Below are 14,999 nucleotides of genomic sequence, written 5' to 3'. Positions count from 1 at the left end.
TCTGGTTAGCTCAATAGGTAGAGCGTTGGACTGTGAATTGGGCGCATGTCACTTTCGTTGTGACTGATCATGAAATCTTTTCTACGTTCATTTGCACTGTACCTCTGTTCTAGTATATACAGAAGTTTCAGTTCCTTGTGAAAGTGAAGGCAACTTGTACTGGTAAACTACCTGACAGCCTGTCCAAGAACGATGCGGTGGCTGAACTGTGCTCTGGTAAATTCAATGTGCCCTTCTGCCGTGATCCGGAATGAAAACTACCAACACCACCACTACAGGGTCAAAAGAAAGGTATGGTACAGTAACTGGAAGAAGCAGGTGCTTGTGATCGCAAGACATGATACACAATGAACAGTATATGCTTGCAAGACATGGTTCAGTGATTTTGTTTATCTACCAGAGTATGCTGTTACATATCCCTATAGCAACATGTGCAATGAATTCGAAGGACTGAGAATACATTTTATTTATTGCCTCTAGTAAAATTTGAAGAAATGAACCTGTTGGAAATGTAAATAACATTTTTACAAATTGGAGCCGCAAAGTGTGTTTCAGAGGACATTGTGTAATTTGTATGCTTTTGAAGCCTTTTATAATATATATTCAAAGGAACTTACAATTTCATTCTTAAGTACATCCTAAAAACATTGTTTTAACCATTTTACCAAATTTGAACCTTTCCAAAAATTTAACTCTTCCTTGGCATAAATAATCATCGTTTTTTTATCAGCAAATATATTCATTTATTTTTAATTTTCATTATGCAAATGAGGTCAAGTGCACCATATAAGTTAGTTATATCAGAATCTTTCAAATATTTCTACTTGAAAGACTCTAGTTACATTACTTTAATTATAATATCAAAATTGATTTTGCCATGGAAATTTCTAAGAATCACTAGATCTAAGATGGATGCTTATAATGACTTATTTTCACTTAATATAATGATATTATAAAACCTTTGCTTTTATGGTAGAAAATGAAAATGAGTTGAGATATCTATGATTTTTACTCGATCCTTAAATCACGCAGATGATAAAAATGCCACAAAAATTAAATAATCAAAAGTCATAACAAGTTTACCTATATTATTGACACTGACAACAACAATAGAGCTAAGATGGTTGTGCATTGCTCACCTGAAAAAACATTGCTAGGGTATGGCCAATTTTGACGCCAGGGGAAAGATTTTTATAACTTTAATAGAAAACCACAAAGTGATGCTAGTTTCGTGCAAGAAAAAAAATCTTGAAACAAAGTGATGCCTCAAAAGCACTTAACACAACAAAATTGCATGAAAATTGCAGACTCGGTTTGATTGAGTCTGTACATGAGGAATAATGAATAAGTGCAACATCCCTCCCAAGTAAATGTCATTATTATCAAATTAAATATTGAATTCACCCACTTGTTAAACTAGAAATGTGTCCATAGGACACGGATACCCCCACACGCCACTGTTCTGTCAATCTTATGACTCTAGGTCAAATATTTTTTGGACTACACGTGCCACAAGTTGAAAACTAAAAATCAACAAAGGGCCATAATTCTGTTAAATTTGGTCGCAGCAAAAATTCCCTCCTTTACTACCATCTACACATTAAGGTTGTTAATCCCTGGAAGTTTAAGCAAAATCTGCGATCCGGTATAGTGAAAAAATCAACAAAGGGCCATAATTCTATTAAATTTAGTCACAGCAAAAATTCCTTCCTTTACTACCATCTACACATTAAGGTTGTTAATCCCTGTAAGTTTAAGCAAAATCTGCCATCCGGTTTAAGAGGAGTTGCGTTCACAAGATTTCGGGACGGACGGACGGACGTCCGGCCGAAATGGAATAAGGGGCCATTTCTTTTGTTATTTTCTATTGTTTAATAGAGGGCCAATGGCCCCTTACTCTATTGTTACGGAATGAATTCTATTGTTCTCCTTTGTTCTGTTTACAGTTAGATGGCCCCCTATCCCTATTCGGTAGTGCGGACTGACGGACGGACAGACGGACAAGTGCAACGCTATATGCTCCCACATTGTGGGGGCATAAAAATCTGTAAAAATGAATTCAACAATTATCAGCACCCTAGCCCTACATCCATTCAACAACAAGATATGTTTGTAAAACATATATGCCCCCTACCTGCAACCAATTAGTCATGTGGCCAGGTTATTGTGACAGATTTTTGACCAAGTGACCAAAAAATCAATATGGGTTATCTACTGGTCATGACTAGTCACTAGGTCATTGTGACCAAAAAGGTTGTTTGCAGCAATTTTATGACAATGTTATCACAAATCTAACCAAATAATATGTTTTTAGTTTAATAAGAAATATAAACCAAGGCAACTTGAGTTGTGGAGTTATTGGTAACAAACCATTTTAAAGTACAAGGTCAATGAGACTTTGACCCTAAAATCAATAGGGGTAGTCAACTAGCTATGACCAAAGCACTTATGCAGTTTGAGGGCCAAGGGCCCATGGGTTGTCAAGTTATTGATCGGAATTGTAGTTACCTACAAAGCCAATGTTACCCTGACCTTTAACCCCTTAACTCCAAAATCAAACCTCTGACCAACTTTGAAGTTCCTAGGCCTAAGCATTCTTTATTTATTGATCAAAAACCGTTTTTATCTACAAGGTCAATGTGACCTTGACCTTTGACCCCAAATCAATAGGGGTCATCTACTAGCGAAGACCAATCACCATACCAAGTTTGAAGTTCAAAGGCCTAAGCGTATTTTGGTTATTGATCAGAAACCGTTTTACCTTCATGATCAATATGACCTTGACCTTTGACCCTAAAATCAATAGGGGTCATTTATAGGTCATGACCAATCCTGATACCAAGTTTGAAGTTCCTAGGCCTAAGCCTTCTTTAGTTATTGATCAGAAACCGTTTTTACCTTCACGGTCAATATGACCTTGACTCTAAAATCAATAGCAGTCATTTATTGGTCATGACCAATCCCGATACCAAGTTCAAAGTTCCTAGGCCTAACCGATCTTTAGTTATTGATCGGAAACCATTTGGTCTATGGACTGGCGGACCGACCGACAGACAAATGCAAAGCAATATACCTCCACTGCTTTGAAGGGGGGCAGAATTAGTGACAGTGCTCTATCCATGCATTTATTCAACAATTCTCAATGCCCTAACCATGCATCCATGTCTATAAACCAAGATATATTCCCTGCAACTGGTGAAACGTAAGTTATAGGATACTGTTTATTTGTTAAATTTATGTCTGAAATTGTCTGTAGAATACTATGCTTTTCCTTCCCTGTAACTAAAACAGTAACCTCCCTTGCTTTATTAATAAGGGGAGGTAATAAACTCATTCTATCAAAACTTCCTTCAATTTTTGATTTTGTTAGTGCTACAAGTCTTTCAACTTTTTTAGCTGGAATATATCCTGGAAATAAAGAAGCAGTATGCCCATCTGTGCCTAGGCCCAACAATATGAGATCAAATTTTTGAGCTTGAATTGAATGACTTATCATATCTTCATATAAATTACTTCCCTTGTTTTCAACTGCACAGATTTTTCCTGCAAAGCTCACAGGCATTGGATGAATATTGAAATACGGTATATTAGTAAATTTAATCAAATTTTCATGTAGAGAGAAAAAATTAGACTGTTTATGCTTCTGTGAAACACAGCGTTCATCTACTTGCCAAACATGAGTTTCCTCCCATGGAAACATTGGAAAACTGCTAAGTATTTCCTTAAACAAAATAATAGGTGTGTTACCACCAGAAAAAGCGATATGAAATATTTTTCTTTCTCTAATAGAACTTTCTGCATTTCTAAAGATGTATGAAGCTAGGGCATTTATCAAAGCTTTTAGGGGTTTACAAAATAAAGTTTTATTTCTAAATAATGGGGGAATTACTGCCATACTTTTGATAGCAGGTTTATCAATATTTCTTGCATACATGGAATGACTTTGATCCATATATCTTAACTTAAAGCCGTCTACAGTAAAGTTCAGATTTTCAGGACTATATTCCTTGTACAGCCTTGGAGGTATATGACTAGTTTCTTGTATAACTGCATCCCAAATATCCCACAGCAGTAACATTCTAGTCTTAGTAACAAATGTTTCTTTGATGTTATGGTAAAGATCATGAATGACCATTGTATAAGCTGGCGTGTCTTTTACCGGAACAGCATAGTGAAAATCTCCAGGACTTTGTCCATGAATAGCGCTGTCTTTGGAGGTCATGGGGAGTTCTTTCATAGTGTCTGGCCATGATGGATTAAAAAGAGACTTTGAAACAAGTATTCCTGCAGATGGAACTGGACCGTGTCCAATCTGGAAAACCAACTGCCTTGGGTATTTGGTAAAACTTGAATTTCCATCTGCACAACCACTGACACAAAACTCTTTTTCCCTAAACAATATCCTAATGTGACTTGAACGCTCATCCATATGCTTACCAGACATCAGAATAAAAGGTACCCTACGCCATCTTGGATTATTAATTTGCAGTAGTGCAGCAGCAAATGTTGGAGTGAGATGTGATTGGTCAATATTCTTTATTTCATTTCTTGCCTCTTCCATATATCTTGAATACTGTCCAAGCAATAAAGCATCCCTGCCTACTGGTTTTATTTGTTGTAACAAAGTCAGTTTGTATTCTTCAATCATCCTATAATCAGAAACGTTGAAAGGCAGCTCCATAGCAACAAGGGCAACTAACTCTGTAAGATGATTCTGCATGACATCTCTGACTACACCTGTCTGGTCATAGAAATCTAGTCGTCCTAAATCAACAGGAGACAAGAAAGAAATAACTTTTCTGCATAATATAATCATTCTTCACATAAAAGAATCTAGTCTCTAAGGGACAGAAATTCACAAAACTGAGTGGCTACGGATTCAAAGTCACTCTCCTTGACTATTGGCCAAGAAGGTGTTTGAATGCATCTATAGAACATTCCCTAACATAAACAAAGTATGTGTAACAATGTTTCATGCCTACCTTTCAAAAAATTGTCAGATGAACCAAATTAAAGGGTAAAAAGAAGTCCAAGTATGTATAAAACACATTTCTATCATTTTGTAAAATGTATGTAGTTTTTGAAATGTAAAATTGAATGTTATTTACGCTAAATCAGAAATGCAATGTTGCAGCATGTAAGTGTATAAGCCTTTACAACATTTATATTTTAAAAACAAAAAAATTTTCCCCTTAAAAGCCTTTTATGTAGATAAAACTGACCTCTTTCTTTATCATGAAAAAAAAAATCCAGAAATTTCAGCAATACCTTTATTTCCAATCCTCTCCTTCATGACAATCTCAACTCTGTCTACAAACTGTCCATTTAGCAGTTTATCAAGTTCTTCTCTATTTTTAGCTCTGAAAAATAAAAACAATTTTAACATGGTAACGCTACAGGCTAGGTATTATCATAGCTTGCATTCTATGGATTAACAAATGTCTGCAAATAAATATTAAGTATATTTTATTGGAGCTAAAAGTTTAAGAGCATAAGAGTGAAAGTATATTTTTTCTCTGTCAATTTAAGGAACTCCACTGAGGTCAAAAAGCCTAAAGACATAAAAAGTGTATTTCTTACATGAATAAGCTAGGGTACTTAAAACAGAAAGAATTGTGCAAAAGATAATTAAGAAATACATGTATACTACATAAATTGAAAATTGTATTTTTGTGCTATCTCGATATGAGTGAAATGGTTTTTAATTTTTGTTCATTTTCATAATTAGACAGTGTCCATTCTAGGAGGGGGGATGGGGGGATTCACCCATATTTTTGAGAATTCCCCCCTATTTTTTCAGAGGAAGGGGGAATATTTTACATAGAGAAAGAAGGAAAAAGATCAAAAATGTAATAAATTCTCAATTTTCGATAAAAATCCCCCCTGTTTTTCGAATCCTAGAATAAACACTGATTAGAATTATTATAAGGAACAAGAGCTGTCACAGGAGACAGCGAAGCTCGACTAATAAAATACTGGACGCAGTAAGGAGGACAAAACTATGAAAGAAAAATCAATTATGTATAATTATGTATTAAGTTATAGTAAAAAAATAACATTTGTTAACATAAATTCCAAGATCAAGGGGAATAATTCTAGAAATAGTCATGCTAGAGTTATGGACCTTGCCACACAACATTTGTGTAATGATAAGAAATGTATATTTGAAGTTTGAAGTAGATACCTTAAAAAATAAAGATGTTATTATATTTCTTAAAGAAAATCCTAAGTTCAAAGAGAGATAAATCTGTAAATATTGCTTCAAGAGTTATGAACATTGTCACATAAAATGTAATTGATGATAAGGAATAAGTATTTGAAGTTTGAGGTAGATACCTTTTAAAATAAAAAAGTTTAAATAAAAAATAACATTTTTCTAGTAAATAAATCTAAGTTTATGGGGAGATAATTCTTGCAATATTGGTGCTAGAGTTATGAACCTTGTCACATAAGATGTGGATGATGATAACGTAAATATATTTGAAGTATGAAGTTGATCCCTTTAGAAATAAATAAGTTACAGTAAAAAATAATATTTTGTATGGAAAATTCTAAGTTCAAAGAGAGATAAATCTGAAAATATTGGTGCTAGAGTTATGAACCTTGTCATATAAGATGGGGATGATGATAATGTAAATACATTTGAAGTATGAGGTTGATCCCTTAAGAAATAAAGAAGAAACAGTAAGAAATAGTATTTTTTGAGGAAAATTCTAAGTTCAAGGGGAGATAAATCTGAAAATATTGGTGCTGGAGTTATGAACCTTGTCACATAAGATGGGAATGATGATAAGGTACATATATTTGAAGTATGAGGTTGATCCCTGAAGAAATAAAGAAGTATCAGTCAAAAAAGAGTATTTTTTAAGGAAAATTCTAAGTTCAAGGGGAGATAAATCTGAAAATATTGGTGCTAGAGTTATGAACCTTGTCACATAAGATGTGGTTGATGATAAGGAACATATATTTGAAGTTTGAAGTTGATACCTTAAGAAATGACAAAGTTATAGTGAAAAATATTTTACTGCACCAAAACTTTAATCTAAAATCTGGACGCGGACGCCGACGCCGACGCCGGGGCGAGTAGGACAGCTCTCCATATACTTCGTATAGTCGAGCTAAAAACGGGATGAGAGAATGATCTGAAATTTGCATACAAGTTATTGGTCCAGACCTACATCAAATGAGACATTATTCTTGAACAATTATTTCCAGTCCCTTCATGCCTCAGTGGAGTCACTTTAACTTCTTAAAAATAAAATTATATAATTTTTTAATGTATATCTATTTTATTGAGGTCCTTAATTTTATGAAATGTCCTTGTTTTATGAAATTGAAGTTAAACAGTTACAGTGGATAGTATTGCAAAAACTTTTAGCCCAACAATTAAATATTAACTGGGAAAAAACAATATTCAGCTTGAATGCTTATTTGTTTCTTTTACCTGAAGTTTAAGATCTGTTTAGAGACAGACTTTGCGAGATAATGATCTACTCTAAGTACTTCATCATCTCGAAAATGTTCACTTATAACATCAGCTTGTTTGGCTGCAGTTTCTTTGTTCAGTCCAAATGGTTTCTCTAGCACAACTTTTGTCGAGCTGATTTTTTCATGACGGCAATGGGTATGTATACTATGAGAGGCACTCTGATAGGCAGCCGACGGTATAGACAAGTAAAATATTTGATGTGTTGATATTTTTGTTCTATCGTCTGTCCGAAATTTTTCACACAGTTCGGTGTAATTTTCATCATATTTCAGCATCACATATTTCACATTTTCAATAAATTTAGGCCTCAGTTTTTCACATTTTTCATCATTTCTTTCACATTTGTTGCCATTTAATATTTCGATCAGGGCTTTTTCACCATCTGTTTGAGAAACCCTGGCTCCAGCAAAGAACGAAAATGTTTGATTTTCATTGTAGTTCTCAACAAACAGTGTCAAAGCACTGCCCCATAGATATTTCCTAGCCAAATCACCAGTGCCCCCTACTATGACAAAGTTGGTGCGATGAACTGTCTGTGTTTTAGACGTGTATAGTGTATTTAGGAAAAACAGTAAAATTATGACAAGTGGAGCCATCTTTAGCCCTGAAACATGAATAAAAGTGTGGGTATAATATATGATAATATGAGTTTTCGTTAACTTTACCAGTATTTATACCAGTATTAAACAAACTGAATATAATAATGAGTTATGAATAAATTAACAGGTTAAGAATATTTCACATGCACGACCAATGGTACAATGTAAAATGTGCTGATTGGCAGCATAACAAGAACTGTCGGAGGACAGTAACGCTCAACTATTCGAAAAGTTGTCACTGTGTGTTTCATTGAGTATAATAATGCTTACCTATATGAATACATAAAATTGTCCCAAAAAGTACAAAGGCTTGTTATTAAGATGTTTTATCGAGTGAATCACTGCTTTATTATTATGAATGCATAAAATTGTTCCAAAAAAAAGCACAAACCCTTCAGTAGTTATGGAGATACTAGCTTACAAGCAAAAACTTTACCAAGAATTTCTAACCCTAAAAAGGTGCATAATTATGAAAAAAAAATCAGAATTATGGGAAATATAGAAATTCTTGGTAAAGTTTTTGCTTGTGAAGGGAATGGATTGAAACTTCACACACTTGTTCTCTGTGATTATCTAACATGATCGGCACAAGTCCCATAACTAATCACAGAGAACAAGTGTGTGAAGTTTCAATCCATTCCCTTCAGTAGTTATGGAGATACCAGCTTGCACACAAAAACTTAACCAAGAATTTCTAAGTCGAAAAAGGGGCATAATTATGCCAAAAAAGCAAATCAGAGTTATGGGACTTGTGCCAATCATGTTAGATAATCACAGAGAACAAGTGTGTGAAGTTTCAATCCATTCCCTTCAGTAGTTATGGAGATACCAGCTTGCACGCAAAAACTTAACCAAGAATTTCTAAGTCGAGAAAGGGGCATAATTATTCCAAAAAAGCAAATCAGAGTAATGGGACTTGTGCCAATTATGTAACATAATCATAGAGAACAAGTGTGTGAAGTTTCAATCCATTCCCTTCAATAGTTATGGAGATACCAGCTTACACGCAAAAACTTAACCACAGGGACGCCGACACCGACAAATTATTCTGCGAATAGTCGAGCTAAAAACTTCAGATCTATTAGTCCTTTTCCTCTTGATCTGAATCAGCTGGTGAAATTGAATTACAAACATTCATAAACAATTGTTATATACTTGAGTTGTCACCAATACGCAGGTGCCCAGAATCATGCCTTTATATGAAGGTCAAAGTGAAACAATGAGGGTAATCTATTTATGACAGGCAACAATGTTCTTTTGAAAATTGGTCAGTGCGCTGGATGAAATTTTCTCTTGATGTTTTCAGGAAATAAAGTTGCCCTGACTAACTAACGCTATGAGATACTTACTTATTGATGCACATAAAAGGTTGGCAATAGAAATAAATATATGGCACATGTACACTGCCACCAGTGATTTTCCTCTTTATATAACACAGGCCTTTAAAAGACCTCTTCCCAATTGAAATTTTCTTTAAAATCATGCCGTTTTCCCAAAAATCTGACCATGCCCCAGGTTTTTTACTTCCCTAATTAGCAATTTTAGTGATAGTCTTTCCCAAAATCAAAAGGCTAAAACCATTTCCCAATTAAGTAAGAAAAACAATTGTGCCACTTCTACATAATATAGACTGTAAGTACATACCAAATTTCTTCTTGATTTTCCTTGTAAATCTAACCATTGAGGCAGAAACTTTTATACAATCCCCATGTCTTCATATCTATTAAGAGACACAATGAGTCAATTAAATGTACAATAAATATTTTTGCAAATGGTAAAATAATCTACAAATAATGCATCGACAGTCTACTGAAAATTTATGTATACATCATTTTTTTTACATGTATATATAATTTGAGCCACGTCATGACAAAACCAACATAATGGGTTTGCGACAAGCATGGATCCAGACCAGCCTGCGCATCCGCGCAGTCTGATCAGGATCCATGCTGATCGCTTACAAACCCTATAACAAGTAGAGAAACTGATAGCGAACAGCATGGATCCTGATCAGACTGCGCGGATGCGCAGGCTGGTCTGGATCCATGCTGGTCGCAAACCCATCATGTTGGTTTTGTCATGACATGGCTCATTTCTTCTTTTTTTTGGTTGGGTTTTACATTGCACCAACACAAAAAGCTCATATATCAACTTGTCAGCTTTACTGGTCAAGGGAGACATAAGGTGCCTCTCTGTGCATAATTTTGGGCATGAGTGAGTGAGCATACCAGTTTAATCACTGACGTTCCATAAGCTAGGTAATATACAAAATGTACACTTCTTCTCATAACTTGTTATTCATGATTCTACAGAGTGATTACACATAATAAATAAAGTAACCAAATATAATTTCTTATTCAGCTGTCAATTTCATAGGCATATAAACAAGTGAATTATCAATTTTCTCATGAAATTACATGTAGGTAAAAATTGGCCCTAGTATTAGTTGCTGTGTAGCACGAGGTCATTATTAGTCTCTTGATAAATGGTTTCAGGCACCTTTGTTTGTACAGTATTATATGTTACAGTTCTTATTTTTACTGAGGTAGTGTATACCGGTAAGTATTTTTTCCAAGGTTTTGTGTAAAATGATTTCTTTGATTTCTCCAAAATGTGATAGGGACCTGATTCTTCTGATGCATAATATTTCTTAAATCTTTCCGCGAATGACAGAATTTTTGAGCGGACACTAACATCATGTTCTTTTATAAAAATTCATATAATGACTTTTTGAGGTAGGGACCCACTTCTTGCAGTTGACACATCGTTTTTATGCCCAACACATTTATACATAAATCATTCAGGAATGACAAAATTACTGACCCGGCATGAACATCATGCATTTTTATATAAATTCATATCATGACATTAATTTTGATCTACAAGTGTGACCCTGACCTTTAAGGTAGGGACCTAATTCTAGCATGTTACACATCATCAATATGTTCAACTGATATATGCATATTATTTTTGTGTCGCCTTGAAAGGCGACATATAGGGGTTACTTTTGTCGGCCGTGTCGGTGGCGTCCGTGTCGGCGTCGTTGTCGGCATCCCCTAAAGCTTGTCTGGAGCATAACTCAGTCACTATAAGTCTGATTGACTTCAAACTTGGTATGCATGCTTCTTTCAACCCAAAGTGCAGTGCATAAGGACCGGTACTATGCAGTTCTAAATTTTTGAGTTATTGCCCTTTGTTAATTTTCATACTTTAATTTTGTCCGGGCCATTTCTCTTCAACTAAAAAAACTATGGACTTGAACCTTCATATAAAGATAGATCTCATTAAGAAAAAGTGCAGTGCACAAGAACAGGTACTCTGCACTTCCTAATTTTTGAGTTATTGCCCTTTGTTAATTTTCATACTTTATTTTTGTCCGGGCCATTTCTCCTAATGTATAAAAGCCATGGGCTTGAAACTTCATAGGATGATAGATCTCATTCAGAAGAAGTGCAGTGCACAAGAACCGGTACTCTGCATTTCTTATTTTTTGAGTAATGGCCCTTTGTTAATTTTCATACTAAATTTTTGTCCGGGGCATTTCTCGGAAAGTATAAAAGCTATGGACTTGAAACTTCATAGGATGATAGATCTCATTAAGAAGAAGTGCAGTGCACAAGAACTGATACTCTGCATTTCTTATTTTTTGAGTTATTGCCCTTTGTTAATTTTTACACTTTATTTTTGTCCTGGTCATTTCTCCTTAAGTATGAAAGCTATGGACATGAAACTTCATAGGATGATAGATCTCATTAAGAAAAAGTGCAGTGTACAAGAACCGGTACTCTGCACTTCTTATTTGTGAGTTATTACCTTTTATTAATTTTCATACTTTATTTTTGTCCAGGCTATTTCTCATAAATTTTAAAAGATATGGACTTGAAACTTCATAGAATGATATAGATCTTATTGATAAGAAGTGCAGTGCACAGAAACTGCTGCTCTGCACTTATTATTTTTTGAGTTATTGCCCTTTGTTAGTTTTCATATTTCATTTTTGTCCTTGCCATTTCTCCTAAACTTTATTGTTCACAAGGCGACACATCCCACTCACGGAGTTCTAGTTTAAAGCAATCCAACAATGACAGAATTGTTGACCAAACACAAACATCAGTGTTTTTTTATTAAAAATTTCCTTTGAAGTCTTGAGTGTGACCTTGACCTTTGAGCTTCAGGCCTAGATCTTGCACATGACATATTCCTTCCATATGCTACACATTTATACAAAATTATTTCAAAGTCCATCTATTATAAGTGAGAAAGTTATTGACCAGATAAAAAGTTTCTGTGTGATTTCAAGAGTTGCTTTAATTAGCATTTCTGATGCTCTTAAAGATAATTCAAATATGATTTTAGACAGTTCAAAGCTTGCACTCAATATTCAAGTCCCGGTGAAATTTCATAACAGAAAAGGTTCTTATTATTGTGTCGCCTAAATAAACGTCAACATATACAATAAAAGGGAAACTTTTGTTGGCGATGGCGGCATGGTCGGTGTCTCCTAAGCTTGTCTGGAGCATAACCCAGTCACTATCGGTAAGATTGACTCCAAATTTGGTAAGCATGCTTCTTTCAATGACCCAAAGTGCAGTGCACAAGAATGGTTTCTCTGCACTTCCTATTTTTTTGAGTTATTGCCCTTTATATTTTCATACTTTATTTTTGTCTGGGCCAATTTTCCTACACTTTTAAAGCTATTGATTGAAACTTTAAAGGATGATGGATCTCATTGAGAAGAAGTGCAGTGCACAAGAACTTGTACTCTGTACTTCACGATTTTTGAGTTATTGCCCTTTGTTAATTTTCATACTTCATAGGTTTGTCCAGAGCATAACTTGGTCACTATAAGTTTAATTGACTCCAAATTTGGTGTGCAAGTTTTTTTTATTGACCTGAAGTGCAGTGCACAAGATTTCATCACAGAGTCTTCCATTTGATCCGTCAGTGTAAAACTTGTCCATGGTAATTTTGATGATATAACAGTTTTGTTAATCCTGATGTAACCTTGCTACAATCAGTTCAAATGCCAGTAAACTGAGTAATGTAAAGGTAAATATACATTGCAAGAGCAGTGCTTATAAATAATAGAAATAGACCTGTTGAATTGCAACTTTTCAATTAGAATGTCCCCCCAAGCACTTCTAAAATGTGCACAGAGGCTTGGGGGTCAGATTCTTCCCCCAACGTGATACGCCTCTGTAACCACTCTATATTTAAACACGAATTGAACATCTGTTACAATAAAAAAACTGGTTTTCAAACATTTTTACATATATGAAAAAATGATGTATACCATTCATTTAGTCTCAATAAAATGGAGTTTGTTATACATTGAATGCTTGCAGTCAGTTTAAATGTGCTCAATATAATTGATCCACATCTCAAGTGTCTGTGGCATTGTGAATTTGTGTAGCCACCAATGGGTTTAAACAGAGATCTGCCGAGGACGCGACTTTGCGCCATTGGCGCTAAAAAAATGAGAATGGCGCAGGAAAATCGGAAGCAAAGGGCCATGGGCGCATCTAAAATCTGTGCCAGACTTATAAGAAAACAAAACTGTCTGCTGGGTTATTTTACTTATTTAGTCATCCAGTCAAAACTGGTACCAACAGCAACATGTTACCCATGGTCCTGTAATTACGCATATTCTTGAGTTTATCCATTCCCCTATAGCTTTTGTCCATGTTATCTACTTACCGCATTTCTTCTCATAATCCCTTTCCCACACAGATACTCATTTCTACTACCGTAAATTTAATCCAATGAAACAAACAAACAAATTATACAACTACTTAATATTTAAAATGATTATCGGTGACTGAAAAAAAAGTGTTGCTATTTTAAGAAATGCTGTAAGTTACAGTATAATCTGACAGGTGTTCAACTTGATCAACCCTAAGGTCACTCAAGTTCACGCAAGTTTGGGCTGATGAAGTGTAAAAAAAGATGTATATTTCGTCATCAGAATATTTGACAGGGTGATTAACCAATCAGAGAAACATTGTGCATGACTTTTTTCATGATCAAAAGGTCTTTCGGCAAATGTCTTTGAGGTATGCTGTCTTCACAGAGGCATACAAGAGGCAATAAAATTCGTAAATATACAGTGGTAAGGGACATTTGGTGCAAAGTATGAACAATTAAATGGATAATGCACAATATAAGACATTACAAGTAAGAACCAACAATTATGTGAATAAATTTGCATATCAAATTTTTGAGCAGCCATTTAAAAAATATTTTGCCTGCAATTAATATTAGTTAGAAAGTTACCATGTAGGCATAATTTTTAATTATCTACAAACTTTTAAACAGTTTTTTTGGTCAATGTTTACTTATTTTCCCAAGGCCCATACTTTGGTAAAAATGGCCCATCATTTTCAGACCAAGTGGGCCCAGGGCCCAGTACTTTCAAATTCTTGGCAGATCTCTGGTTTAAATTATAATGTACCATAATTTCTGTCAAAGAGCTCGCTTTGAGGCCTTGCCTTATACATATTAAATTAACCAACATCATTCATTTGTGCAAATAGCTAATTGAGTGGTAAAAAACATCAAATGGGGAGGAACAGGCTGTCAGGATTGAAATGTCAGGGAGGGAACTGTTCAAGGCCTAGACTGGACTACCAAATTAAATTTAGTAGTGCGCAACCTAAAACTATATGTCACTGTTGCTCATTTACACGTTACCGAATTTAGCTTAATTTGTCATTAATAAACAACTTTTAAGTCTCGATTTCAATAAGCAGATAATACCAACACAATTAGAAAAATAATTTAAAGAAAATCAAAGCTTTTCACAAGTTACAATATACAGTAAACATACATTTACTTTCGGTTTCATATTCGCCTTTTTAGCACCGTACATGTATATAAATTCGAAATTAGGCCCTCGAATTTTAATAAGACGC

The 14,999-nt window shown here is 34.7% G+C and overlaps 1 protein-coding gene across 2 annotated transcripts; it reads right to left on the bottom strand.

The window, feature by feature from the left end:
* Positions 1-1,652: 1,652 nt before the first annotated feature.
* On the bottom strand, positions 1,653-14,993 carry LOC132724261 (GDH/6PGL endoplasmic bifunctional protein-like). Of its 2 annotated transcripts, none has more exons than XM_060709096.1 (5): positions 14,915-14,993; positions 9,733-9,811; positions 7,445-8,093; positions 5,269-5,360; positions 1,653-4,764 (listed from the first exon to the last, which is right to left on the bottom strand). In XM_060709096.1, exons 2-5 carry the CDS (start codon positions 9,767-9,769, stop codon positions 3,140-3,142), a joined length of 2,403 nt encoding a protein of 800 aa, XP_060565079.1. In that variant the 5' UTR covers positions 9,770-9,811; positions 14,915-14,993; the 3' UTR covers positions 1,653-3,139. The 2 variants fall into 2 exon arrangements, with proteins under 2 accessions (XP_060565079.1, XP_060565078.1); XM_060709095.1 differs by having other exon boundaries at positions 9,733-9,808.
* Between the last annotated feature and the right edge of the window lie 6 nt (positions 14,994-14,999).

The sequence above is a fragment of the Ruditapes philippinarum genome, unplaced genomic scaffold, assembly GCF_026571515.1.
Source record: "Ruditapes philippinarum isolate M1 unplaced genomic scaffold, ASM2657151v2 ctg10844_1_1_1_1, whole genome shotgun sequence".
NCBI lineage: Eukaryota > Metazoa > Mollusca > Bivalvia > Venerida > Veneridae > Ruditapes > Ruditapes philippinarum.
This window is presented reverse-complemented; position numbering and strand designations above follow the sequence as displayed.

What these genes read in the sequence shown, in the direction of transcription:
- LOC132724261 (XM_060709096.1), bottom strand. Translation starts at nt 9,769, where the DNA reads ATGGTTAGATTTACAAGGAAAATCAAGAAGAAATTTG. An exon ending in AAACAGATCTTAAACTTCAG is followed by an intron (nt 5,361 to 7,444) that starts GTAAAAGAAACA and finishes TTTATTTTTCAG; the next exon opens with AGCTAAAAATAGAGAAGAAC. An exon ending in GGAGAGGATTGGAAATAAAG is followed by an intron (nt 4,765 to 5,268) that starts GTATTGCTGAAA and finishes CTGTTGATTTAG; the next exon opens with GACGACTAGATTTCTATGAC.